Source organism: Miniopterus natalensis, chromosome 4 (genome assembly GCF_054644295.1).
Source record: "Miniopterus natalensis isolate mMinNat1 chromosome 4, mMinNat1.hap1, whole genome shotgun sequence".
NCBI lineage: Eukaryota > Metazoa > Chordata > Mammalia > Chiroptera > Miniopteridae > Miniopterus > Miniopterus natalensis.
The window spans coordinates 50,171,217-50,199,124 of record NC_142084.1 but is presented as its reverse complement, the minus strand read 5'-3'; the positions used below and the strand labels follow the sequence as shown (position 1 = coordinate 50,199,124).

The 27,908-nt window shown below is 40.7% G+C and overlaps 2 protein-coding genes across 3 annotated transcripts in view; one reads left to right on the top strand and one right to left on the bottom strand.

Moving 5' to 3' along the window:
- The window catches only part of FNIP2 (folliculin interacting protein 2), a 117,623-nt gene extending 111,022 nt beyond the window's left edge, over positions 1–6,601 (top strand). For both annotated transcript variants that reach the window (XM_087816532.1, XM_087816531.1), the window contains 2 exons: positions 782–897; positions 2,846–6,601. In XM_087816532.1, the coding sequence (XP_087672658.1) occupies positions 782–897; positions 2,846–2,924 (195 nt within the window). In that variant the 3' untranslated portion in view covers positions 2,925–6,601. The remainder of the gene's footprint in view (positions 1–781; positions 898–2,845) is intronic.
- A 4,284-nt stretch (positions 6,602–10,885) lies between these two features.
- SPMIP2 (sperm microtubule inner protein 2) overlaps positions 10,886–27,908 on the bottom strand; it is a 71,691-nt gene continuing 54,668 nt past the window's right edge. The window contains exons 4-5 of the mRNA XM_087816143.1: positions 12,776–12,959; positions 10,886–10,945 (exon numbers count right to left, since the gene is read on the bottom strand). Coding sequence (XP_087672269.1) covers positions 10,886–10,945; positions 12,776–12,959 — 244 coding nt within the window. The remainder of the gene's footprint in view (positions 10,946–12,775; positions 12,960–27,908) is intronic.

Here is a 27,908-nt window from a genome sequence, read left to right as displayed (position 1 = left end):
ATGCGTAATGGTCCAGAAGAAAATTATGTGTGATAGAATTACCCTTGCCAAAGCCATCAGGTGTCTTACTGAAGATGCTTGGATAGCTCTGCCTGCCAAATGCAGAAGCATTTGCCTCTGGTGAAAGACACAGATGGTTGCTATTCTCTAAAAAATGAAGTTGGACACAATTCCAAGGGTAGCGATGTCCTGAAAATAATTGCCCTTTATTGTTATTAAAGACCTAGTTAAAATACACTCTTGAGAGAAAAGAAAGAGGGGGGGACTTCAAAATATACTTCTGGGAATGTACTGTGCCAAAATAATTTCATATATGGGGAAAAACAATAACAAAGATGTCCTTTATAGAATTATAACAAAAATGCAAATTGCTGTGTGGTTAAGTAAATAATGCTAAGTTCACATTCTCAAAAATTATTTAGCCATAAAATTATATTGATAAAGAATTTTTACTAACACAGGGAAAGTATTAATTATACAGTTTTTTAGAAGCACTTATAGAATGATTTCAACTATGTAAAAAACAAAGGCCTTTTCGGAAAGCCTAGAAGATATATATGAAAATCTTAATAGACATTGGAAAAAATAAACTATTTTTTTACAAAAACCTATTTTTATACCTACTAGTGATAGGGTTTGAGATGACTTGTTATTTTTTAAGTGTATTTGAAAGAGATATTATAATTGTGTACTTTGAAATGAATTAGGAGAACTCTAGCTCTTAGAACACTGGCAGAGGTTTTCATTCTAGCCCTCATTGTGAATGTTATTGGCTTCACAGTGCATCATGCATCTAGAAGACAGACTACAGGAAATGTACCTGAAAAGTAAGATGCTGTCTGAATATCTTCGCGGACACACACGAGTCCATGTGAAAGAATTAGGTGTTGTGCTGGGGTGAGTTCTGTGAAGTGTCACCGTTTCTCCCTGTGATGGGACTGTCCCTGGCACTGTACCCACCAACCCATTCAGACTGTCACCTTAAACCCGCAGGCCCCAGTGCCCCACTGAAGTGTTTGGGGAACATCAGATGTGTGCCTCTGCTGCTCACCAGTGAACAGCATGTTCTCTATATCAGATACTGGAAATAAGCACAGAACTTTAAGCTAGTGGTGCTTTCTGTTGGTCTTCTCCCTGGGTTATTTTATGTGTGAAAGTGAAAAATTTCACCCCACTCTGTTTGCCCGTTTCTAGTCATTTCAGTAAGGTGTCGAAGTCACAAGCTATCAGACACACGCAGCAGCAGCCTGTGATACATTTTGCGTCCTGGAGGAGGTGGGAAAGGCCCTTGTGGATGTTCAGGGGCCTTCCTGCCTGTTTGCAGGGGGACTGACTGCACTTTCCTCCCTTTGACGATAAGCCCACCAGAAGAAAGACGTGCTTATGTTACTAATCGTGCACAGCCTCTTCCTGCGAGTCTTTGCCATAACTTCTCTAGAAAAGAAATTCTGGCCTTTGTCTTACTCTGCTGAATTTTTTAACAGACTAACAAAAGGACATTGTGTATATGGGGTCTTGTCCCCCTTACTGACGAGGGTGATTCCCCTAATTTGGGCAAGAAAATGTTGTACATGTATTGTCGACCTTGAAATTTTCTATGAAGCCTGCTAGGCAAAGTATCAAGACTCAGGCCTTCGCACTCTTGTCAGACTCCATCTTTCACACCCAAGATAGGACTTACTGTGGTGTTTGGCTCTTAGCGTTTCCTGTTATACATTTTTCTCACATACTTCATTTTTTAAACTCTTTCCCCCTTTGAGGCATTTGCTTTTGCAGTTAACTTACAGAATATCTCTTGGTTGTGCTGTTTCCTTAGCTTTGGTTTAGATCTCTTGGCCAGCCTCATACTTTCTTGTCTTGGCGCATGAGGTTTCCTATTGCGGATGGGTGCCTTGTATTTCCAGGACACTGACTTGGTCCCTGACTCTGACAGGTGTCCCTCATCAACACTGTTAGGCCATAGGATTCATGTCCCCGTCTCATCTCTAGGCCCTATTAGTCCATCATTAGGGGAATCATATCTAGCCTCTCTTCAGCTCCTTCCTCCCACCATCAGGGCCAGCAGCACTCATGGTGCTGCAGAGCCCCTCGTCCACCTGGAATTAGATCAGTAGGGAGCATTACTGGGGAAGGCGTAGAAGACACTCCATGACAGCTACCTTTTAAATTTTCATGTTTTTATTTTCTGTGGAATGCAGGGGAAAGATTAGGACATATTCATGGACTGAAGCAATCCTTATTTTTTTCAGGACATTTGTCAGCACCTAGCCTGTGACCATGCTGTGTCTGCCTCTGCTTTAAGAGAGGCAACCAAAGCCAGGTCTGTCTGATGCGCAATGTCTTGTGATTCAGAATCTGTTAGTGTCACTTTGCCCTCAGAATGTCACAGCTCAAATGCTTAGTGAGGATCTAAGTTGTTTAACCTGTTAAACAAACCGCCAAGGGTTTTGAAGACATCGCCACCTTCATCACTTTCCTAACCAGTCGTAACTTAGGTGCAGAATCTGTGCATTCAGGGTGTTGACTGGAGGGGTGAGGAGACAACGGAGGAAGCATTACAAGGCTGCACAGAGAATATGGAAAAGCTATGGGCTCAAACCCATGGCCCTGCTGGGGGAAGAACAGCTGTGTGTCCGTGCATGCGCCCAACAGAGCTTCCTGATCTCCCATTGATCTCCGGCAGTGTCCACCAGGAGATCAGATTAAAAGGCCAGGTTTACCATCTCTCTATCTCTCTTACTTTTTCTCTTGTTTAAAGCAATGATCTAGGAAGCTTGGTCCCTTGCAGTAATACTCAACTGCAGAATCAGGCTGCTTTAAAATAATCATCTTTTCTTTTTTTCAGGATTGAATCGAACGACCTGCCCCTGTTGACTGCTATTGCCAGTACTCACTCTCCTTACGTCGCTCAGATACTCTTATAAGCTAAAGCTCAGGCCAGTTCTTCCTTGGTGGGAGAGGGAAAAAAACAGATTCTCAGCTGAAGGAGGAAGGAATATGCTCTCTGTGATGTCAAAAGCATAAGAAGAGTAAACAGAAACAGTCATTCCACCGCTTTGTTTTGTTTCATTTCCTTGCTTTCAAGTGGATGCTTCATTGGAACTTAGGTTGACTTGACATAACGGCATGTGTGTTTTTCATGGACACTGTAGGCCTTTTGTTCCCCACGAGTCAACAGAGAGAGTGACCTTTTTGTAGGAGGAAGCACACGCGCTACACTAAACACTAAGCCATTGGTACAGACCGCCTTGCGTGTTTGGGCTGAAGGACAAGTGACTTTGGAGCAGGAGGTAAACAATGTACATACCATTCCAGTAGGAAAACGTTTCAGAGCTTAAGCATGGGCTCTCCACACTGGAGAAGGCATTATTTTGCTATTCCTAGAAGACACTCAGAAAAAGGACTTCAGATTCCAAGTCGGAGTTTGCTTTTTACAAAAGGTGAAGTTAAAAGCCACACGTGCCCTCGTCAGCTCTGGGTCTGTGGGAGGGACTGACCTAAAACATGAAAGGGGATTGACTGTTGGGAAGAGACTGCTTTGGGGACCTACTGTTTTCACATCTTCTTGGAGTTTACTTTGTCTCAGATGCAGCCACAGGTAGGTTAGAGGTGGATTGTTGGTGCAGTAAACCCAAGAATCAATGTAGCATCTTAATCCCATCAGGATGGAGTTTGTAGTAGCAAAATACACAGTCTGATACCGTATGTTTAACCTTATACTTTAGAGCTTTCAGCAGCCTCTTTAAGAGAGGCCATTTACCAAAGTGATTTCTGTAAGCTCAAGAGTATTTCTGTTGCTAAATTCTTCTAGCCAAAGCCACTTTCTTCCTATAATAGTTAATACAAATGACTATTTATACTCTAAAAGGCACAGCTGTCCTGGTGGGAAATGAAACCTATAGCAGTTCAGGATGACTAATGAAGGTAATTAGTTTGAACATTTATAAACAATTCATACACGGTCTAAATTTTTACATTATCATCTCTGTGCCTTCTAATTCCTACATAGTTTTTAAAACACCGTTCCAGAAATTAACTCCCCATAGTATAAAACCTGCCAAAATGAGGAATTGTTTATTTGTTAGCATAGTTCACTTTTTTAAAAAAAACATAATTTTCTGTTACTGTAAAAGAAACTTTTCTTAGTTTACTGACCATGAACTATTACCATGTCAGACAATGTACTGACATATTAGGATAAAGGAAAAGACCTTTAAAAAATTGATCATTAAATGACAGGAGCTAATCTAGTAAAACAGAACATTGTGAGCATCTTGACGGTCTTGAGTACAGCTAATTATAAACAGGCTCCAGTTTCCTTTCACTCTTTTATAAATTAATTTCAGTCCTTTCCATGTATCTTTGTACCTAAGAATATGAAGTAACTTCCCTAATAGGGGTTAGAATGACTTCAGGTTTTCTGTTTGATGAAATCCTATCTTAAACACCAAGTTACATAAGTCTGTCCCTTCTTTTACAAATGCAAGTTAATTATTTGTTTGAAAGAGTATAGCAGCAGTACCTAATGGAGGAAAATGGGTATATTATTTCTTAGGAATAAGTCAGAATTGCTGCCTTCCTTTCTCTTTTTTTATGATGTGAAATGTAGATGGGTGCATTAAAGCTCTTAAGATCTTTAATTTTTATTTTATGTCTTTCTTTCATAAAGTTGAAGTTTTCCATCCTTTTTAGATTTTTCTGTTTTCTTTTGCCTAACATCTGAGTTTATGTTTTAAACTCTCTAGTTCCATGACGACATTGCTTGTTGTTATGTTACACGAAGAGAATGAACCTTACCTGTGGCTCAGCTCACTCATCATTTGTTTTTCATTACATGTAAATAAATGGTAATAGCTGGTGTTGCATCATTTCCATCTGCACCAGTTTAAAGCATTCCCTCATCTCTAGTTCCCTTTTCCTTGTTTACACGTCTTGGGCACTTTCCCTCATTCACCGCCTTCCAGGGTTTCATAGAAAATAACTAGATACAAAATCAGTTCCATTCTCATGTGGCATGTTGAAAATTAGACCCAGATAGGGGGAAATTGAGCTTTAAAAGGCCGATTCTAAACTTCATACATAAAAGATGTAGCCCAGCCCCCTCAAAGCCTGAGAAGATTTAATTTGCCTCTTAATCTACTTTTCCAAAACTCTGTCTTGGAAAATGTCTGTTGGAAAACTACAGGTGGGTCACATGTGGGGATGGTCCCAGTGATGCTCAGGGTTCCAGTCAGAACCGAATCCTCACACCTATTGCCTGCAAACACAGACCGAGACTGTCGCTGCTCTTTTAGAATCCTCCTTTAAATAGCATTCAAGTTTTACTTGTCTTAAATTCAACCTCTTCCCAAAAGTGGAAAAGAAAACAACAATCTCATGGACTTGTGTTGAGCTACACCCACTCACACACCACACACCACCCAGTGGCTTCATTCTGTCTTAGCCGAAGAGGCAAAAAAGGGATCCCACCCTCTCCCATGCCCACCTCAAGAAACAAATAAAAATTTAAAAAAAATTTTGAGAAAACTACCTCAGTTGACAGGATTCCACCTTTAGGGTTTCTTCAACTTTTAAGTCTTACCTGTTGAGTGTAACTTTTGTAGCATCTTGCTTCTTTAAGCAAGCTAGCGAGGCATGACAGAGCAGAAGTGTGTACGTGTCCCTGTGATGGGCCTCTTTCTAGCATGTCGCAGTTTTATTTTTAATAGATTGACGAGTGATATGAATGTAAAGATAATTGTGTACATTTAAACACGACAATGAAAATTTAAAATGTAGCTTCCATACTTGTGCATAACTCCAAAGTATTTTATTTTTATCAGTGTTAAATAGCTTTTTGTACAGGCTTCGACCCATTTTTCTGAAGTGTGCTGTTTTTTAATGAAAGTAACTAATCTTTTCACATCCCATGGAACTGCCGTTTACACATCACAACTTTTTAAACTTACATATTTTTCAAAATTAACTTTTTTGGAGAGAGGAAAATTCCTGCTTGCTAAATGATACTAAACTGTTGTTTAGGCTCTTATAATTAGGTCCTGAGATTTTTATAAAAAATTTAGTCCGTAGCTTTTTAGGTTCTTCACTAGAGTTGGTTGTACATAAAAATGAAGAATATAAAGTGATCCCAAAATTCTTTTTAATTTCTGGATTTATCCACTCTTATGTACTTTGGAAAGTATTTTGTTCATGAATCCTTTCACCATTAAATTGAGTCTAGTTTCTCTTGGTAAATGTGAACCATTTGTATTGTGCTTTGGGAGAGGGGATGTTTTATTATAATACTTGCTTAAATCAAGCAGCCCCCTCTGAATGTTAATTTTTAAATGTCAAAATTTGGTGAACTATGTATCTTGGAAGCAAGATTGCAATATGCTTACATTTAAGTGGTGTTTAAAACAGGAGAAAATTCTGGGATTTGTTATAATTGAAGGTTCATGAAGACAAATTGATAGGACTTTATATTTTTGATCAGTTAAATAGCTATCAATGTCATTGTATGGAAAATTTTTCTTAAAACTTGTCCATGTATTATTTTGATTCCCCCCCCCCTTTTTTTTTGTGGCATTTGGTGCAATAAAACTTTTCAGTTTATCTTGAACATTTGTTTGTTATGTTGAATCTTGGGACTTAAGAATCTAGAGGTCTCATTTCCATTAACTCATGCTGCTGAAACAAGTTCATTATATTTGTCAGTGATTTTCAACAGGGGGTTTGGAAATGTTGGGCCATTTTGCTCAGCATTATGATGGGTGATGGGAGGTAGGAGCTGAGGATGATAGGAGAAATGTATTGTAATGTGTGGGACACCCCATGGAATGAAGAATTGCCCCCACCTCCTGCGTGACTCTGAAATGTTGTGCTGGACACTCATGTGGGTTAAAAAAATCTGTTTATAATTAAGCCAAGAATTTAATTCTGCTTTACATAAAAGCACAATGTATTTTCAAATAATTTTAATATATGCTGAATTTTTCAGGAATGCCACTGAAGTCTAAATTGAGGGAAGATTTTGCCTTGTAAGGTTCAGAATTTTAAAAAGAATTGACATAATTTGGAAAACATTAGCAACAGCTATGGTACTCATGGAATTTGAGTAATCGATACAGTAGATCTATATCAGTTCTCATTTATAGCTCTTGCACTCATGGAGACTATATATAGATGTAAGCATCTGCCTACTTCACTATATTTTCTAATCTAGTTCCCCAATGTCTGTGCATTTAAAAATATATTAATATAAATTACTTTTTAAATAGCAAGCCTAGTGCATTGTATTAGTTTGTTATAAATTATATGTATAAGTAGGTTGCATTATTTATGAATTTTAGGAACTTAAAGGGCATTATAAAATATTTACTATGAAAGGGATGAGATCATTGCTACTCCATGGTCTCAGGAAAAAATATGCGGTTAAGTGTAACTTTTGTAGCAACATGATACCATACTGAATTATGTTGTTTTAAGACAATGGAGAGCGGTAACATTAGGTATTTCAAAATCTTTTTTGGATTAAATGAAAATTTCAAATGTTTTCTACACTCCCTCAAGCAACTTTAAAATAATGCTGTTGATAAAGAACTTAAACATACACGTGCACACCACATTGCTTTTTGTTTCCCTGATGTCTGGACTGTTCTGTCAGATGCTTTATATATGTTACTTCACTTAATTCCCACACCTGGATGTGATGGGTACTGTGACGGTTAATTTTATGCGTCAACTTGGTGAGACCATAGTAGCCAGATCTTTAGTGAAACACCAGTGTGGATGTTGCTGTAAAGGAATTTTTTAAGATGAGATTAACATTTAAATGAGTAGACTTCAAGTAAAGCAGATTGCCATTCCTAATGCAGGTGGGTCTCATCCAGTCAGTTGAAGGACTTAAGAGAAAACATACTGAGGTCCCCAATGAAAAGGGAATTCCGCCTCTAGACTGCCTTTGAACTTGAACTGCAACATCATTCTTGCCTGGGTGTCCAGCCGGCTTGCCTACCCTACAGATTTGGGATTTACCACCCTCCACAATCATGTGAGCCAGTTCTCTCATTTTTAAAAATCAATCTGTCTATACATCCCATTGGTTCTATTTCTCTGGAGCACCCTGACTTTTATATAGATACTTAAGCTACCCATCCAGTGAATATATGATGACCCCAAAATGGAGTTGGTTAGTCGGAATATCATCATACCAAGTTAGAGGAAGTAGACTTTGGAGCAAAGATCTTTAACACAGTAAACAGTGCAAACTTCAGACTTACCCCTGAAGGGCTGAGATACAAGTCACAGCCTCTGAATATGTGCTGCAAAGGAGATGTTGACGGCAAGGAAGGAGGTAACGCTTCATTCACAGAGGAAGGAAACCGCCCCTTCCTGTAGAGACCCACCCTTGCCATTGTGTGCGGATTCCTTATAACTGCGCCCCTCCCTCTGCTTCCTTGGAGATCTTAAATCATCCGTTATCATTCCCTTTTCTCATTTTCAAGTTCTCAATCTACTCAGTGTGCAAAAAAAATCACCCATATTAACCTTTTCTCCTGGGTCCCTCTCCCCGCCCTCTTTATCCTAAATATCCCCTTTCTTTGACAACTAAGCTTTTTCTGGAGAGGTTTGCTTGGCACTCAGTCCTCTGCTGCCCAGTCATTCTCCTTACTGCCACCCGGCTCCCCTGCCTGCCTCCCCACTCTCCTAAGGGCTGAGGTCTGCTCCCCACTTTCTTCTTTCCCACGGCAACTGAAGGCTTTCCCCACACCCAGTCAGCCCCGAGAGCTGTTGAATCCAGTGCTTTCTTTGTGTCTCAAATACATCACCTTTTCTCTTTTCTCTTTGCCTACTATTAATCCCTCCTCATTTCTCAGCTGAGCTACCAAAATGCTCTTTGAATTCATCTCCCTTTCATTATCAAACAGTTCTAATTAATCTTTCCAAAATTAAGTGTAATCCTGTCAGTTCTGTTTGAAAGTCAGCCCAGTAAAACCCAGGTTCCTAGCATCATGCATTCAGATGACACCGCTGGCCCTCCTCCAGCCTCATCACCAGGTACCCCGCTTTGCACACTCTTATCCAGCCGTGTACTGATCCACACGCACCCCCTCCAAGGTGCTAGGTTATCGTCGCCTTTGCACTGCCAGCCTGTTCTTCCTGGTCTTCCTCCCCTGCCCTCCTTGCTCTGTCAATTCCTTCCTGTTCCTAGCTCGCCATGCGACAACTCAGTGTCAAATCCTCCAGCCCCTTGCTGCTCAAGGCCCCTGGACCAGCAACAAGATGCACTGACTGGGACCTGAGAGGAATGCAGAGTCTCAAGCCCCACCCCAGACCTACTGAAGCATAATCTGCATCTTAACGTGATCTCCAGGGGATTCATTTGCACATTAAAATTGGAGAATTACTGCTTTTGCACCTAATGTGAGTGAGGGAAGAGTGTGTCGGTTACTGAAATTATACCCATATATGGAATGAAGGGGGCAGTGAGAATATTTACAAACAGAGATGAAATAGAAATGGAAGATGTTAAAAATGTCTGTTGCATACACATAAATTTGGTAGCACACAAGTGGCTATTATTTATGTGGAAGGGGAAAAAAAGGTTAACTGAAAATCAAGAAGGGAAAATGAAAAGTGGGCTAGAAGATAGAACTAGAGAGACATTTTGTGATTTTAAAAAAGGAAAAAATTGGAGAAATATAGTAGGAAAAACAGTTTAGAAATTTGCCCCATTAATTTTCAAAAATATTTGTAAGCATTCTGGGTAAATGTGTACAAGAATGATATATACTGTTAAATATCATAAATTGCATTTTAGAAATATTTTAATTATGTTCCAAACTTAGGGTATAAGTAAAAATTCAAACCTAAAAACCTGAATATATAAAATATCCCCACTTTCAACCATTATCTTGATGAGAAGACGTGATATTATATATAGCTTTATGCTTTTAAGATTTCCCTCAGCCCGGCCGGGCGTGGCTCAGCGGTTGAGCATCGACCTAGGATCCAGGCGATCAGGGTTCGATTCCCGGTCAGGGCACATGCCTGGGTTGCGGGCTGCAGCCGATCAATGACTCTCTCATCATTGATGTTTCTATCTCCCTCTCTCCCTCTCCTTTCCTCTCTCTGAAATCAATAAAGATATATTTTTAAAAATAAAATTAAATTTAAAGCAATATAATAATTAAAAAAAAAATTTAAAAAATCTCCCCCAAATCACTCTGTTCCATAGACAGAGTTTTCCTTTCTTGAGGCTGCTTTCAGAGCACAGTTCCGAATGTCCCAGCATAAGAATGGAAAGCGTGCTGGCATTTCTGATAAGCATAGTAATGGTAGCCGCTCGTCGAGGCTTTACACACATTGCGTTCATTATTGGCTCTTGAATTTGTAAGACACTTGCTTCAAGTTATTTTCACTGAAGAGGATTTATATAAAGAGGGGGCTTGAGTACTTACTGAGCATCATCTGTAAGAACCTTGTGGGATCGTCCAAAAATAATGGACTTGGGTAGCAAGTTTCTAATGTATCGCTGGGTATTTAGAAGAATGCCTCCTCGATTAAAAACATTATTTTGAATGATAAAGGATTTTGTTTATCTCTGGGAGGGAAGAGATTTGGCAAGTGATCAGTTACCTTCACCAGCAATAGGTTAAACCGACATCAGGTGCCTCTTTTCTTTTGTTTGTTTTATGTTTTTAATTGATTTTTTAGAGAGAGAGGAAGGGAGAGGGATAGAGAGAGAGAAACCGATGATGCATCTTTGATGTGATCCACTGAGAATGACGTAACACCACTTGTTTGGGATTCCTGCCAAAAACACAAAACCTGAATCTACTCATGAGAAAAAAATCAGATAAATCCAAATTTAGAGGTATTCTACAGAACTGGTCTATATTCTTCAAAATGTGTCCATGTTACAAAAGTCTAAGACTAAGGAGCTGCTGTAAATTGAAGGAGACTAAAGAGACATGAGGAGAAAATGTAACACAGGATCCCAGGTGGGATCTTTGATCAGAGAAAAATAATGTCCAAAAAGGACATTACTGGGTCAGTTAATAAAATTGGATTATGAACTATAGATTAGATCAGCAATTTTCAACCAGTGTGCCACAAGAATTTTTAAACATGCGATACCTGACTGTTGAGTCAGGGGTGCTGACCTCTTTTCCCTTAGATTGTCAAAAAAATGACAACAGCCAACACAATAGCCGTCCAGCATGAAAGGCAAAATTATACCTTTTTTTTTGTCGGATCGACAAAAATATACTATATTTTTTGGTATTTGGCAGAATTTTAGTAGTTAATGTGTGCCATGAGGTGAAAAAGGTTGAAAATTACTGGATTAGACTGTAATATTGTATTGATGTTAAATTTCCGGAATGTTATCACTGTACTTTGGTTATATGAGAACATCTGTGTTCTTAGGAAATATACCCTGAAATATTTGGGGGTAAAGAAGCATCACATCTGCAACTTACCCTCAAATGGTTTGAAAAAAAGTGTGTGTGTGTGTGTGTGTGTGTGCACACATGCTCGCGCTCACGCATGTATACAGAAAGCATTAAAGCAAATTAGCAATTATTCTGGGTGAAGAATGTATCAGGAGTTCACTTTCTACTGTTGTTGCAACTCTTCTGCAAGTTTGAAATCATTTCAAAATAGTCTTTTAACAGATTTTTTTTAATGCACTTTTTTTTTCACTTATTAAAAAACCCATCGATTGGATCTAATGAATGATGGAAGGAGGCTTTGGGGATTATTTAATCCATGGTTGCTCTAATCCTGCACAAAATTAGCTCAGTGATGGAAAGTAACTAACCCAAACCTCCTCTGCACACACTGGAGTAAATCATCGCATTTGGACCCAGCCCAAAATTCAGACCACATAAGAATGTTAACAGCTGAACAGCTCCCGTTTTCAATACAAAGTGTCCCTGGGGTCAGGACCTACCGAGGAGGACTTCCACAGCTCCTTCAAGGAATGTTTCCAATAGACATAATTAATTGCTAATGAATCAGATTTCTGGCGACAGAGGATAAGCAATATTCTAGGGAGCTGGCAAGATTCTTCAACAGCAAGGAGACCGTCTTCGTGTAGAGAACATGAGCCTCTGAATGCATTCCCGCTATTCTGTTACCTTTTCTATCATGGAAATTGTCATACTCGAGACACTGGAGGACTACAATGTGCGCTTTGCTGTGGGATTATGCAAAAAGACCTCAGGAAATAGTTGTTGATTTGAATATATACTCTTACACATCCTTCACATGATTCTCATGATAACTACAAAATGTTCAGGACACATACTAATATCCCCATTTTACTTAATTTTAAAAACCCATATAGGGAAATTATGCAACTTGCTCAAGAGTCCATAGACAGTAATGGGAAAAAACTTGGGTTTGAACTGGTATAGTCTCACTCTGATTGCCAGTTCATAAGGGTTTTAAGAAGGTTTAAAGATTTACCTCCATTTCACAGACTGAGAACTTTCTTTTTCTGGAAATCAAGGGGATGGTGTCTCTCCAAGCTAAACCATATGATCAATAAGCAGGACTGAACCCCACAACCTCTTGTTTTCTTCAGCTACACAATGGGAATAATACCCATCTGCCCACAGTATAGACATAACTGTGGAAATCCAATATAAATTACAAAATGTTTTGATAGGTTCCAAGTGGCTATAAAACCTTAGCAGCAGTATTACTGTTGAATAGCATTCTCTAATTCATATATTGAAAGAGCTTGATGTTTTCTCTGATGATTCAGAAAAGCAAATGACCATACCTCCTCTTTTGGTGGCTTTGGCAGCTTTGGAGGTCTGGAAGATGGCAGCACTTTCTTGCTCTGTCTAATGAGGGTGGCCCCTTTGGAATTTCTCTGATTGGCGTTCTCATAATCACCCATGTTCCAGGCAATCTGACCACGGCTGAATTTTCCTAGCATATCCATAATATGAGGTTTTGGTTGCCTGAAATAAAAACAAATTGGTTAGTTCTCATATTGCAAGGACCTAGAAACAAGGCCACCAGTTTTCAGGTAGTTGAGATATGTCTGTTTCTCTTCTGATTCGAGGTGATTTCTAGCCACAGGGCTGGGAAAGCTAATGAGCTGAGCCATCGGCCAGTGTTGTGACACGTTTCCAGACTCCGCCCACTCCACTTCAATGGACATCCAGCTGCTGGAGATGGAGAGCCACCTCCCCAGGGGACACATATCTAGGAGCCTGTCAATGCATTCTCCCTGTACCGTGACTGCCCCTCATGTCCTGCAGGCCAAGCATGCAAGATGCTGAGAAGTGGAAAGTGAGATGCTCAGGAGGAGACCTCATGAGACCACAAGTTCTATAGGACACAGTCTGCCCATGCAGAGATCTCAGGGGAATTCAGAAAAGCACCAGTTTCATGATCCCAGACTCTGGCTTTGGACAGTGTAACAGAATAATGATCTAGGCTTTATTTTCTTTCCTCAGGGAAATCCGTGTCCTGGTCCCAACACCCTTAAATTAGAATATTACCCAAGGCCTGCCTTCCCGTTATGAAGGGCCGGCCCTGGGGGAGAAGACGAAGGATCACAGGATAAGGCGTTGCCATCTCATTGGGAAGGCTGTTGTCACTCTAGAGAGCCGCTCGGGGCTTCTCACCCCACCACCCCTCTACCCGGGTGCTCAGAGCCCCATGGCCTCTGCAGATTTCCCTCCCTGGAATCTGAGTTCTGTGGGTTCCCAAGTCCTTTGGATCAAGATTTGTGTCAGGTCCGCATCGCTCTCAGTCACTCAAGAACATACACACGCAGCTGTATCGGGCACAGTACGTGGCAGAGGAGAGAGCAGTGTGGGGCAAAGCACCTGCTGTCATAGAGCTTAGGCGCCAGTGGGGGAGGCAGATGATAAACAGAAATAAGCCAAACATTTGGGAAGTACCGTGAGGAAAAATAAATCCAGATAAGAAACAGAACATGCAGGGCATGCTGGTTTGAGAAGCCACCCATCCTCAGGGCCTGCAGGGCAGACTCCCCCCGCTCCCCGGAGCGCAGAATCCCTGCGTGGGGAGTGAGCTGAGCACTCCGCAGCACCCCCTGACACCCACAGCCTGCAGAGTAAAGTTCAAACTCTTTAGCAGAGCACACAGGGGCGTTTGTTGTTGCTATTTGCTTTTTGTCTGTGTTCTCTCTTTTTTTAAAAATGGTGTGCCCACAGGGACCTTTCTGGTCGGCTCTCTGGCCGCCCCTCCTGTCAGACACAGGCACAGAGCTTCATTGTGCCCTGGCCCTGGGCGCTCTGAAGGAGCCACACTTGGAGACCTCCAGGCTTCCATTCCAACCTTTCTTTCTGCTTGTAACTCCCTCCCTTCTCCCTTCCTGACAAAGGCCTCCGAGGCTTTAAACGTGACCTTTCCTGTGAAGGCTTTCCCTATGCCTGTCAGGCAGCCATTTCTCTCCTTCCAGGGCACATTACATTTGAATTCTTTTGTAGAAGCTATTAGAATAGACTTAAATTTCCAGCGCAGCAGGCTCTCTCCTCCAAACCCAGTGCTCCTTCAAGAGCCCAGAACATGTCTCATTCATCATCGGCTCCTGTGCCCAGTACCCTGCCTGACACATGGTTGACACTCAACTAATCCGTGATGGATGGAGTAATGAGAAAGGGAGGGAGGAGATCAGAACAGATTTTCTTTTATTTTTTAAATTAAAAAAAATATTTTTCAATTACAGTTTACATTCAATATTATTTTGTATTAGTTTCAGGTGTACAGCGTAGTGGTTAGACAGTCATATACTTCACAGAGTGTCCCCCAGTATTTCCACTGCTTTCAAGGTGATCTGCTTTTCCTCCCACCCCCCTCCACTCACCTGCTTCTGCAGCCACCTCCTCCCTTCCCACCAATGGCAGGTGTGCAGGAATGGATCCCTACAGTCTGGTTGGCTGAGTTTTGTTATTTACAAGTGCAGATTAATAGCTGGGAATAATTTCAAGAGAGTTTAAAGGGCAAGATAGCTAATGGTTAGAATGTATGTGACAGGCGTATTAGCTTAATTAATGGTTCACAGGAAAAACATTTCATGCAAATGTGCCACATTTTCTTAAAAGTAATGTATTATAGAAGTAATTGTACTGAAGAGTTCGGAAAAAAATCCTTGCACGTAGTTTGTCTTCATTTAAGTGCTAATGTATTTTATAATCTTTTATTTTAAATTCAGACTACCCTATGTCCCTGAATCTTGAATCACCAGGAGCCACAAAAGGTTAAAAATTAGTTGTAATTCAAAGATTTTAAGGGTCTTACAGAAATAATAGCCATGTACACTATGGAGAATTACACACACTAGATCGAACTTACAAATGAGCCACAAAAGTCAAAGAAGGAACCAAGAAGCAGTCGGTTGGGCTCCAGCTGGAGCGTGAATTCCAGGCCGCTGGTAATGGTTTACTGTTAGTGACAAATACACAATAGCAGGTGCGCGCGCGCGCACACACACACACACACACACACCCCAAAAACAAAGCAGCCAAACATTCTTAGCGTAATTTTCTTACTATTAACTTTTAAGGGTCAGATTTTTTTCTTTTCGAAATAATTTCAAGTATATAGAACATAGACACACAGTACAAAAGCTTCTTTTCCTGAACCATTTGAAGGTATGTTATTGACATGGCACCATCCCCAAGGACTTGCGTGTGTCATTCCCACAAACAAGGACTTTCTACAAAACCTCAATATAACCATCAAAATCAGGGGAACTCAGAAAATTCACTTGTTTGAATTACTACCATCTGATCCTCAGACACCGGTCACGTTTTGCCAATTGTCCTGACGTCTGTTCTGCAAAAGGATCCAGTTCGGAATCACAGATTGTGTTTAGTTTTCTCCCCTCTTCCATCTCCTTCAAGCTGGAACCGTGTCTCAGTCTTCCTGCGACATTCACACGGCAGTGAAGCTTTTGAAGATTACAGACCTGTTATTTTGTAGATGTCCCTCACTTTGGATTGATTTTGTTTCTCCTTGATTAGATTCAGGTTAGACTTCTCCCAGCAAGAATGACACAGTGTGTGACTTGTCCCAGTTCTGGTGAGGTTCATGTAAGTCACTTGATTGAGGCAGTCTGCCAGGCCCCTCCCTTGTAAAATCTCTTTTCCATTTCTTATTAGTATTTTGTCGGAAAATACTTTGAAATTATGTAAAAATCTCATCCCATGTCAAACTTTCAACTTATTCATTCATTTCTTTATATCAATAGGGACTCATGGTTTCCTATTTTATTCAACAGTTTATAATCCATTTATAATGTTCATTTTCATGTTCAAGTTGTCCTAGATTTGGCTAGAGGGAGCCCTTTCAATCTGGCTTCTGTGCCCTTTTGGCACATCCCTGTCACTCTTTGAGCATTTCCTTACTTTTTAGCACAAAAAAAGATTCCAGGTTCGTCTTTTCCTTCCCTAGCCCTGAAATAATCCATTTCTTAAAGGAACCCTAGTTCCTTTTAGTGGAAAATGGTATTTAGAGCTCAAGATCTGAGTGCGAGGGATGTCACTGTCATGCAGCCATCTCAGACAGCGTTGCACAGGGTTCATCGGAGGGTTCATTCTCGTTTCCTCCCTTTTCACATTTGTAACTCTTTTCTACAGTGGGAAACCTGGCTCTCATTCTCTGTATGTATTTACTTATCTAACCAGTCTTTTTGTCTATAACCAACCTCCCATTTCCACCCCCACTTCTTATATTGCTTCATCTACATTTTTTTTTATTTTTAGTTTTTTCTTTATCTTAGTTGTTGAGAGTATTACAGATGTCTCCCATTTTACCCCATTGTCCCCCTCCACCTGCCCCTCCCCAATCCTTCACCACTGTTGTCTGCATCCATGGGTTATGCATATATGCACACAAGTTCTTTGGTTAATCTCTGCCCACCCTCCCCCCACCCCCTTCCCTCTGAGACCCATCAGTCTGTTCCATGCTTCCAGGCCTCTGGATCTATTTTGTTCATTGGTTTATTCTTTTCATTAGATTCCACATATAAGTGAGATCATGTGATACTTGTCTTCCTCTGCCTGGCTTATTTTGCTTAGCATAATACTCTCCAGGTCCCTGCATGCTGTCCTAAAGGGTAAGAGTTCCTTCTTTTTTTATTTACAGCTGCATAGTATTCCATGGTGTAAATGTGCCACAGCTTTTTATCCACTCATCTACTGATGGGCACTTGGGCTGTTTCCAGATCTTAGCTATTGTAAACAATGCTGCAATGAACATAGGGGTGCATATGTTCTTTCTGGTGGGTGTTTTGAGGTTCTTTTATTCGTTTGAGGTTCTTTACCATGGGTGTTTCCCGGAATTCCCCACAATTCTCATCTTTTGGTACACTACCTACAATTCACCTCTAACCCAGACAGAGTTTATACCCAAGCATTTATACCCAAGGATCCAACCAACACCAACATACTGATGTTTAAATTTTTTACTTTCGGCTCTACAATGTAAACATAGATTCCCAGCTTCTCACTGAACATAGCACCAGGATATCTCATAGCTGATAATAACTTCTAGCATTTATTGAGGCACACAAGCTTCCAGACACTATGCTAGTTGCTTCATATGTATTACCTCTAACTTCATAATAACCCCATATGATAGGTGCCATTTCCTAGTTTTTATATCTGAGATTAAATTGAATAAGCCATTTATCCACCATTAAAAGTTAAAAGACAGTATATCTAGTATTTGAACACAGAGTTGTCTGATTCTAAACTTATGCAATTACTTCATCTGCAAAATGAGAATGATAATATTATAATACCTACTCTTTATGAGGACTAACTGAGTTAGTACCTACAAAGTACTTAAAACAGTGTCTGGCCCACAGTAAAAATTCAATAAATGTTAACTATATTGCCATCATAAGATGCTGCCTCCCAATTCATCTCCACACCCCCTGCTTCCTCTCCCATCTGCCCCCAAATGCCCTCTCCCTCCCCTATTCCCTATTTTTGGACAATGACATAACCATATACCCAGCCACTCAAGAGACATGTCAGAATTGCTTTTGACTTTTACATCTGCTCCATCCCTCCACATATAGTTGTTTGCCAAGTCTCGCGGAGTCTTTTTCCAAACGGTCTCACCATCACTAACCTAGGCTCCCATCATTGCACTTATCCCACTATCATTCAATTTGTCTTTCTTCCTTCAGCCTCTCCTTTCTCTGCTCCATCCATTCAGCAAAGTCTTCTACCCCTATTACATGGCACGTATTCCGTCTAACACACAGGCTTGAGTATATCACTTCCTTACTTAAAAACTTTAAAACAACAGTCCATTGCCGGTAGACTTAAGTGCCAGATCTTCAGCATGGACACAATCTGGCCCCTGTACGGCAGTTCCCATCATACCCCCAAACCAATATCCTACGTCTTAGCCACATCAGACAATGGATCACGTCCTCAATATATCATGAAGGTTCGCTTTCTAGGCCTTTGCTTATGTGATGGCTGGGAGGCCTCTCCTGGCTCCACCTCCAAGCCCTCCTTTTAATTTCCCATTCAGCCTTAAAAATGCAACTCATGTTACGTCTCCCACAAAGCACTTCTGAGTGGCTACCTGAACTTCAATGCGGGGCCACAACCATGATCACTGGCGTTCCCATAGTACCTTGTCCCACCTGTTACAACTTGATGTTGTCATGTTGACTCGCCCTCAGTAAATCTATGTAAAGGGAAGGATCCATTTCTTACTTTTTTCGGTGCCTAGCAGAGTTCCCGAACATAGAACATCTTTTCAGTCAATTTTGCTTGTCATTATGAAGATACAAGCATGTTTTGTACTTATCTCCGGTGAGAGAGACTGGGAGGGCACCTGACAGGGGATTCGGAGTGAAGGGAAACTGTTTTTACATCCTCACACTCTTCTGCTGTTTGGATTTTTAAAACTGTGAGCATGAATTATTTTTACCATAAAACATGTCCACATTTTCCTTAAAAAATTGTCAGTTATTTGGGCAGTGGCTGGAATTTTCCTAGCAGCCTGGACAGCAGAGAAATGGAGTTAGAAGATAAAACAGACTTCGGCACTAAGTTAGGAAATGACTGGCTGGACCTTGCTTATATAACTGTCTAAAACCAATGGGACAAACTTGACTTTCATTTTTGACACTTCTGCCAGAGAAAACACTGTGCACAGCTGAAGAGGGGACTTATTGAGGGGGTGCTCTGCTTGGTCTTTGGGTTCCTGCCTTTTTGTGACTGGAGCTGAGCCTGCAGGAGACCCTGGGGCAGCCACTTTGATTTATGACCAAACAACTCAATGAACTCTCTGTATGTTGGCGAAAGAACTGGCTTGAGTTAATGTTTACTTAAATTGATCAAAGTAGCTGAATATTCTGGAGATTGACCACCCAGCGTCAGTCTTGCCCAAGAGCAAACCTTTTTCTACTGTTTTGACATCTCCTGGGTTCCCTCTGGTTGACTAAAAATAGTTCTATTAAGTGGTAAAATTACTGTCTTTGGGATTCCAAAGTTAAAGAAACAAATTGCTAACTATGTGAGTTCCAGTGAGTCAGTCTGGTTGCCATATATATATGGCAACCAGTTATTCACTCTAGTTTCACATGGAGAAAGATGAGGAAACTTCCCCTTAGGGCTTCAGCATCATAAAGTGATGTAACTGTGTATTTCTAGCCTGTGAAGAGGACTGTGACCGTATCTTTATTGTGACTTAAAAGTGTGACTACCTGTTTTCTCAGCAAGCTAGTTCCCTTGAATGTTTGCTTTCTCACAGGGTCCTTGATTTTTGCTCCTTTCATTTCCGGAAGTATTCAGGAGCCATTGATGGCACATGGAAATTTTTGAGAAACACATTTAGAAACCATTTGGCAGGATCTGTGCTTTCTGAGAGAACAGCCCTCCTCTCTCTGTTATTTTCTCTTTGGAACATTTGCAGGAAAACAAGTCCCTGTTTTTTAAATATCTTACTGCATTTGTGGTGTAGTTAGTCTACACCTAAACTCCGAATCTGCCAAGGAACTGGAGCCCTAATTAGGGCTTTAAAGATGTTTTTAATCAAATTTTTGTTTTCTGAATTGGCCTCCTACATAGACAGAATGGATGTTTCCATGACACAGGTAGCTCCATATGTGGTATAATTTCAGAGACTCCAGCTGCCTGAGAAAGTACTTTCTACCCTCCCTTGCTATTGCCTTTTATTCTACAACCAGAAACCAAATTTCCAGCGCCCACAGCCAAGGAGAGGTACTATAAAGCATTATTACCTGGCCCTTTTCTAGAGAACATATCTTGAAGGTGTAGCACAAAGGAGGACCTGAGAAAATTAGGATGCTGCAGGTCAGTTTTACCATATCACCATTTAGTTATATCCAACTTTATTTCCTGCACATTGACCTTGCTTCTCTCCCTGCCCTTATAAAATCATCCGCAATGAAGTTCTATCTTGTTTTCAAAGAATTTTCATCTTAATCCTCTGGGATAACACTTATTTGATTCTGAATCAACAGCTGTCATGGAGATGACTAAAACACATGAAATTATCTTGATATTTCATATTTGGACAAACCAAATGAGTACACAACTAAATTTAGCAATTACCAGTAGAGGAAAAATTTTAATGCTAATGGAATCTATCTATCCTAGGTAGTCGTTGCCCAGGAGATTGCTGGTGAGTGGAAAGAGACAGAGGCTTATAAAATAAGCTAATTTTTGGTAATTCATATCCAAAATAATTTATAGTGGCTTATCTAGAAGGCGTGCATCATGCTTGCTTGTTTAATTTTCAGTCTTCAGGATGCTGGGAAATTTGAGATCCTACCTCTGAGCTATCATTTAACCTGTTTAAGATAAAGGTCCGAAGTAATAGTCAACTGAATGATTAGGACAATATTTGAGATATTTATAGACTCAAATATCCAGAAGCTATCTATATTATTGATCCTGTCTTTAGACAAAAGTCTTAGCCAGAGTGTATTGATCAGACACCCAGTCTGTATGCATTCAGTGTCCCCGGGGAGATCACACAGAAAGCCAGTAGTCTATGTAAGGTAGACCCATAGCAAGGACCAAGATATTAGCATATGAATAAATTTCTCTTTTATTGCTGTACCTATAAGTCAGTGAAATGCTACTAAGAGGTTATTTGATTGCAATAAATTTCCAAGGTTAACCATTTGCGATAAAAGGTAGAAGATAAAATTTTACACCTGTTTGAATTTTTTATTCTTGTTTGGTAATTCCTTCCTTCACAAAAGAGCAAAAATGTCTTAAACAGGTCTGTGTTATCTGTAGGACAAACTATCTGCAGAAGCAGATAGGATTGTTTTAATTTATAAACACAACTGTGTGAGTCATGGTAGTGTGAAACATTACTGTCTCAAGGAAAAAGATGAAATTGCCTCCCAAAGAAGTGTTTGGGAAGATACAAAAGTCTTTCCATTGCCAGTGTAGCTACTGCAGACATAAGAACATTGCTTGAATGCTATTTTTAAAAGACAGAAAGAGACTATTTTTCCTTCAAGCAGAAAAAGCTGAGCCTTGTAGCTGATTAACCTAGGGTAGGACACTGAGAATTGGAAGCTGGGGACGAAAAGACTCTAGCCCAGTGATCCTTATGGTTGAGTTCCCACCGTGGCACAGCTATCCCACCACTGGTTAAAAGCTAATGCACATTTGAGAAATTTCCCACGATTTTTAGAGACTTTAAAAGGAACATCTTGTTCATAAAATAACCATTGAAAGAATGGAATGGAAATTATCTCCCACAGTCAAATTCTGTCATTGAAATCTGTAACAAGCTCCTGGGCATTTGGTACTGACTGCCCCATCTTGAACACAATGGAAGCCAAAGGAAATGGCAGAGTTTATTCAAACCTAAATGCCACTAGAATCCAACGCCAGAATGTCTGACTACAGGTTGCATCTTGGTTACATCTAATCAAACTGATGGGACCCTCTAACCAAATTCCTCTGTTTCCCCTGAGAAGGAGTGGGCAAAGAATGGTAAAAAGCAAGCTCACATCTGTGATGTTAGGTAAAAGGAACAAAATTAGGGCCCCGGCCAGTGTGGCTCAGTGAGTTGGAGCATCATGCCATACACCAAAAGGTTTTGAGTTAGATTCTCAGTCAGGGCACATTGCCTAGGTTTGGGGTTCAATCCCTGGTTGGGGCAGGTGCAGGAGGCAACTGATTGGTGTATCTCTCTCACATCGATGTTCCTCTCTCTCTCTCTCTCTCTCTCTCTCTCTCTCTCTCTCTCTCTCTCTCTCCTCTCTCCCCTTTCCTGCCTCTCTGAAAGTCAATAAAAAAATAAAAGAAAAAGAAACAAAATTAGGGAATAACATGGGGTTAATGTACACTCATCTAATAGCTTATATTGTCCTCCTGTGTAAGATTTCATGCTTGAATGGTCATCTTGAATCTCTACGCTGTCCTTAATCACAAAGAAATGAGTCTCTCATAGACACTGAACTTGATTTCTCTGTAATGCAAGGAAATATACTCTTTCAATACAGAAAAGTGTTCTTGACCATGAAGGTGTTAACTATTTGTCCACCAGCTAAGTGGAAAATTCAACTCACTCTATTCCCTGGAGCGTGCTCATTAAACAAGGTTTAATGAAATCATTTTCTAATTTGTTTTTTGCCATTTTTATTTTTTAAAAACCTGGGGAGGTGATATTTGGTAGTTAGTACTTTTTTTTTTTTTTTCTTCATCTGTGCTACTAATTATAGAATATTGTGTGAGGATATAATATTGTCAATTATATTCTATTAGAGATTCAAATATGAAGCTTGATCACCACGACTCTGAGCCATTTCGCCTATTTTATAACATGCCCCCCAATCCTGAGTCCTTTCCTCTGTACATTGTGACCATTGAATAAACATAAAATTAATCCACACACACACACAACAAGGAAAAGCTCGCTCCTGGGCTTTCTTCTCGAAGGAGAGGATCAAAGGTTCGTGCAGTTCTGTAAAATGACACAAACCATGTGCTTCAGACCTCGGGTTGTGATTATTTTGGTTGGACTTCCTGCTTTCACTTTATAGGCAGCACAACCACTCTTCTTAAAAGACTTTTTAAATATCCCAGCGCTCCGTTGAAGTAAAGAATTAAGAGAAACAAGCAAGACCTGACATTATCCGAAGTGAACACTTCTCTTTACTTTGCCAAATTCTCCCCTGAGCTCCAGAATGTGCAAAGTGCTGTCCTGGCCACAGTGACGTCACCAGCACTTACCGGTGGCCCTTACGGGCGCCAGCTGGGCTTCCTGTGACAAGGGCTGTACAATCTGAATCAAACCTGTCATCTTCCTGTGCAGAATAACATGCTCCAAAAGGTTCCTGTTGCCAAGAGTCTGTCCACAATGTAGAAATACACAGAGGTGTTTACTGACTTCCACTCAGTATTTTTTAAATGATTGATGCGAAGTGACTCTCACTCGTGCACATAGTCTCGGGGGCAGCTGTCCAAGAACTGACCAGAAATGCAGAGTAGGGTCACCTGTTAGGAATGTTGACTACAATTCCTGACGCTGCCCGAGATATGAGAGGGTTTGCATAAGATACGCAGAAGTCCCGCCAGTCTCCGCAGCTCAGGGCTCCCGAGCCCGCGAGCCCAGGGCCTCTGCGCGGCTGCTCCCTGGGCCCACTTGTTTATTTGTTCGAGGGTCAGAAGACAACAAGCGGGAGGGAGGAAGGCGAGCCGTGCTCATTTCTGGGGCTTGGCGGCAAGGCAGGTGGAGGTTAGTTGGGAGGCTATGACGGTATCGATTCAATTTAGTTTTGGGACTAGCTTACCTATCCAAATGGTACGTCTTGACCTTCACTAACTAAAGGTGAAGTTGATACAGTTCATTTTCAGTTACTTTGGAAATCTAAATATACAGAAAATAGTTTTAAGATTCCTAAGTACTCATCACCCAACTTCAAACATTATCAATTAATAGTGAACCTTATTTCATTTCTAGCCTCCTTACTAACCCTCCTATCTTTCTGGTATAACTAAAAAATATAAAAACTCCTTTTTATCATAATCACGATGCCATTTTTTCTCTCTCCTGAAAATAGAATAATTTTACCAAATATTCAGACTTCAAAATTCTAGTTTTCTCATAAATGTTGTGATTTTTTAACAGTTTATTAGAAACAGAATCCAAGCGAGTTTCACATCTTGCAATTGGTTAGTAAGCCTTTTAAGTTTCTTTTCATTCATAGGTTCTCTTTCATCTCCCTCCTCCCCCTCTCCTCTCTTCTCCTTCTCACTGTTTGTTGAAGAAACAAATTTCGTCTCATAAAAATTTTGTTTCCATTTGTTCTATAGAATTTCCCACAGTACATTTTTTCGATAACATCTCCGTGTTGTCCTTTGACACTTTCTGCTGTCTTCTTAGTTCCTGTGCATTGTAAGTTGGATTTAGAGGCCCCATCTAAGTAGGTTGGGGGGCAAGACCACTGTATAGTCTGCTAGGGCTGCCATATCCCAGTGCCATGGGCCGGCGGCTGAAACAACAGGAAGGCCTTTTCTCAGTCCTGGGGCCAGCAGCCCAAGACCAAGGCGTGGGCAGGGTTGGTTTCTTCTGAGGCCATCTTCTCCATGTGCCTTTACATGCTCATCCCCTGTGCCGGTCTGTGTTCAAGTCTCTTCATAAGGACACCAGTCATGTTGGTTTAGGGCCCGCCCTAATGACATCACTTTAATTACCCCTTTGAAGAACCTGTTTCCAAATACAGCTACATTCTGAGGTACTGGGGTTAGGATTTCAACATATGAATTGGGGGGGGACACAGTTCAGCTCCTTACAACTATTTCCCAGGTGGTGGTGTGCTCTCTAACATCTATTTGTTTCTCTTTGTCTGGTTTTGGGAGCCACTGATGATTAGTGCCTCAGTTCATTAATTTATTAACGTTTGTAAAATGGCAATGTCCTAATTCTGTCATTCCTTCTTTATGTGTTAGCTGGATTGCTGGATTTTTTTTTTTTTAGTCACCTCATCTTCTATTTGGTTTGCAGTGGTACAGTTTGTATTGGAGGGGCAGAATTAACATTTGATTCTTTCCTTTTATTTACTCGTTTTCAAAATAAGTTGGTTCATTGGAATCCTCCAATGCAACCAGCCTGTCATGGTTTTCTTAGGTGGCATGATGAACTCATGAATGTTCACATAAATGTATATGCAGGTAGATGTATATGAGTCCATTGCAGTCACCACCCTTTTCTTCAAGTTGTGCTATTTTTGGCCAGTGGGAGTCTCTTCAAGTTTGGCATCTAAGTCCCTTAGACAGGACTGTAGTGGTCTAGGATAGCTTCCTTGCCTGGTATGGACGGATGTACGAGGCTCATGTTTTCCAGTTCCTTCTCCAAATACAGATCAAACATTTCTCCAAGAAACCTGATTCCTTTTAGTGGAAAAGGTATTTGAAGAGTAGAATTGAGTAGTAGGGGAGATCACAACTTCTGAGTTGATTCCTGTGTCTAGGCCTTTATAGTGAAGAGAGCTATGAAAAAATATGTAAACACAGTATCATGCATATATGTACATATACATATACATATCTTCCAATCAAATTCAGGATTTGTTTTTCAGCTTTTTTATCTTAACATCTCTATTTGCTTTCTCCCACTCTAAGAATCCCGGTACTCAACCAAACCAGGAATGCTTGAATAATCCCATCATTGCTCCTGTGCTGTCTCCCACAGCACACCCACAATAGAGCCAGAGTAACCTACCAACACTTCCACCAAGCTTTCAGCAGTACTTGTTGTTCTTAGAATATACCTACTAGAGATTTATACTCAGATTTCTGTGCTTTAAAATCTTTTTGAATGATTCCTCTCTGTGGGTTAAAGTATCAGCTAGATACTCATTTAGGTTTTTTTAAAATTTTATATTTACATTAACTTATTTTATAAATGAGAAGTCAGACATAAGGTACATCTTATAGGTAAGATATGTCAAGCCACGTGTGGAACCAGTAATATTTTCTTGTTTTTTTTTCTTGTTGTCATTACTGCATGCATCTAACCCAGAGAAAGAATTGGGTTAGGTATCATGGTAGATTTGGAGGAGGTGATGTCTGAACCATGTCTTACTGAAGAGCTGCAAAGAGTGGCTCTAACTCTGGGAGAAACTGTTTTGTGTGTTTTTTGTTGTTGTTTTTTATTTATTTTTTAAAAAATTATATTTATTGTTGACAGTATTGCAGATGTCCCATTTCCCCCCCCCCAATTGACCCCCTTCATTTTGCTCCCACCCCTTCCCCAGGCCTTCACCCTGTTATTGACTGTTTCCATGGGTTATGCATATATGCATATAACTTCTTTGGTTAATCTCTTCCCACCTTCCATGCTCCTTCCCTCTTTCCTCTGAAATATGATGTCTGTTTCCTGTGTCAATGTCTCTGGATCAATTTAGTTCATCAGATTCTTTTGTTCATTAGCTTCTTCTTAAAGAAGACCCTTCAACATTTCCTGTAGTGCTGGTCTGGTGGTGATGAACTCCTTTAGCTTTTTCTTATCTGTGAAGCTCTTTATCTGACCTTCAGTTCTAAACGATAGCTTTGCTGGGTAGAGCAATCTTGGTTGTAATTCCATGTTTTTCATCACTTTGAATATGTCTTGCCACCCCCTTCTGGCCTGCAAGGTTTCTGTTGAGAAATCAGCTGAGAGTCGTATGGGTGCTGCCTTGTAGGTAACTAACTGCTTTTCTCTTGCTGCTTTTAAGATTCTCTCTTTGTCTTTAACCTTTGGCATTATAATTATGATGTGTCTTGGTGTGGGCCTCTTTGGGTTCCTCTTGTTTGGGACCCTCTGTGCTTCCTGGACTTATAAGTCGATTTCTTTCCCCAGGTAGGGAAAGTTTTCTGTAATTATTTTTTCAAATAGGTTTTCAATTCCTTGGTCTCTTTCTTCCCCTTCTGGCACCCCAATAATACGAATGTTGGGCCTCTTGAAGTTGTCCCAGAGGCTCCTGTACTATCTTCATATCACTGGATTCTTTGTTCTTTTTGCTCTTCTGGTTGGGTGTTTTTGTTTCCTCATGTTCCAAATTGCTGATTTGATTCTCAGAGTCCTCTAGTCTATTGTTGATTCCCTGTAAATTATTCTTCATTTCAGTTCATGTAGCCTTCCTTTCAAATTTGTACTTTATTATGTTATCGATTTTCTCAGTTATTTCCCTAATAATATGCTTAAACATCCTTATAAATAAAATTCTGAATTCTGTATCTGTTATCTTGCTTGGATCTATTTCATTTAGTTCCTCTTCTAGAGATTTCTTCTGTTCTTTCCTTTGTGACCTGTTTCTTTGCCTCCACATTTTGGCTGCTTCCAGGTGTTTGTTTCTGTGTATTAGGTAGAGCTGCTATGTCTCCTGGAATTTGTAGAGTGGCTTTGTGTAGTAGGTGTACTATAGGGTCCAGTGGCTCAGCCTCCCCAGTCACCTGAGCTGGGCCTTCTAGGTGCTCCCCTGTGTGGGCTGTGTGCACTTTCCTGTTGTAGTTGAGCTTTGGTTGCTGTTGGCGTCACTGGGAGGAATTGACCCCCAGGCCAATCAGCTGTGAGGACCAGCTGCAACTACAGCCAGAGAGCTGCTGTGCTGGAGACACCCCTATGGGTCAGAATTTACTTCAGTGGGGTTTTGGTGTTCACCAAGTGCGCCCCTTGAGTGGGTCACTCGTGGATGTGGTGGGGTTGTAATCCAGCATGACCAAGTCTGACCACCAGGTGCGCTGTCTCTGGGGCCTCCTGGGAGGTGCAAAGTCAGCCTCTGCCAGTGCCTTGCCCAGGGCCACCCAGCATGAGCTACACAGCCAACCGTAGTTGGCTGCTACCTGTGCTGGGCTTGGAGGTGTCCAGGAGAGGCCAAGCTATGAACCAATGCAGGCTGCCGCTAGTGCCAGGCCTGGGGCCACTTATCAAGA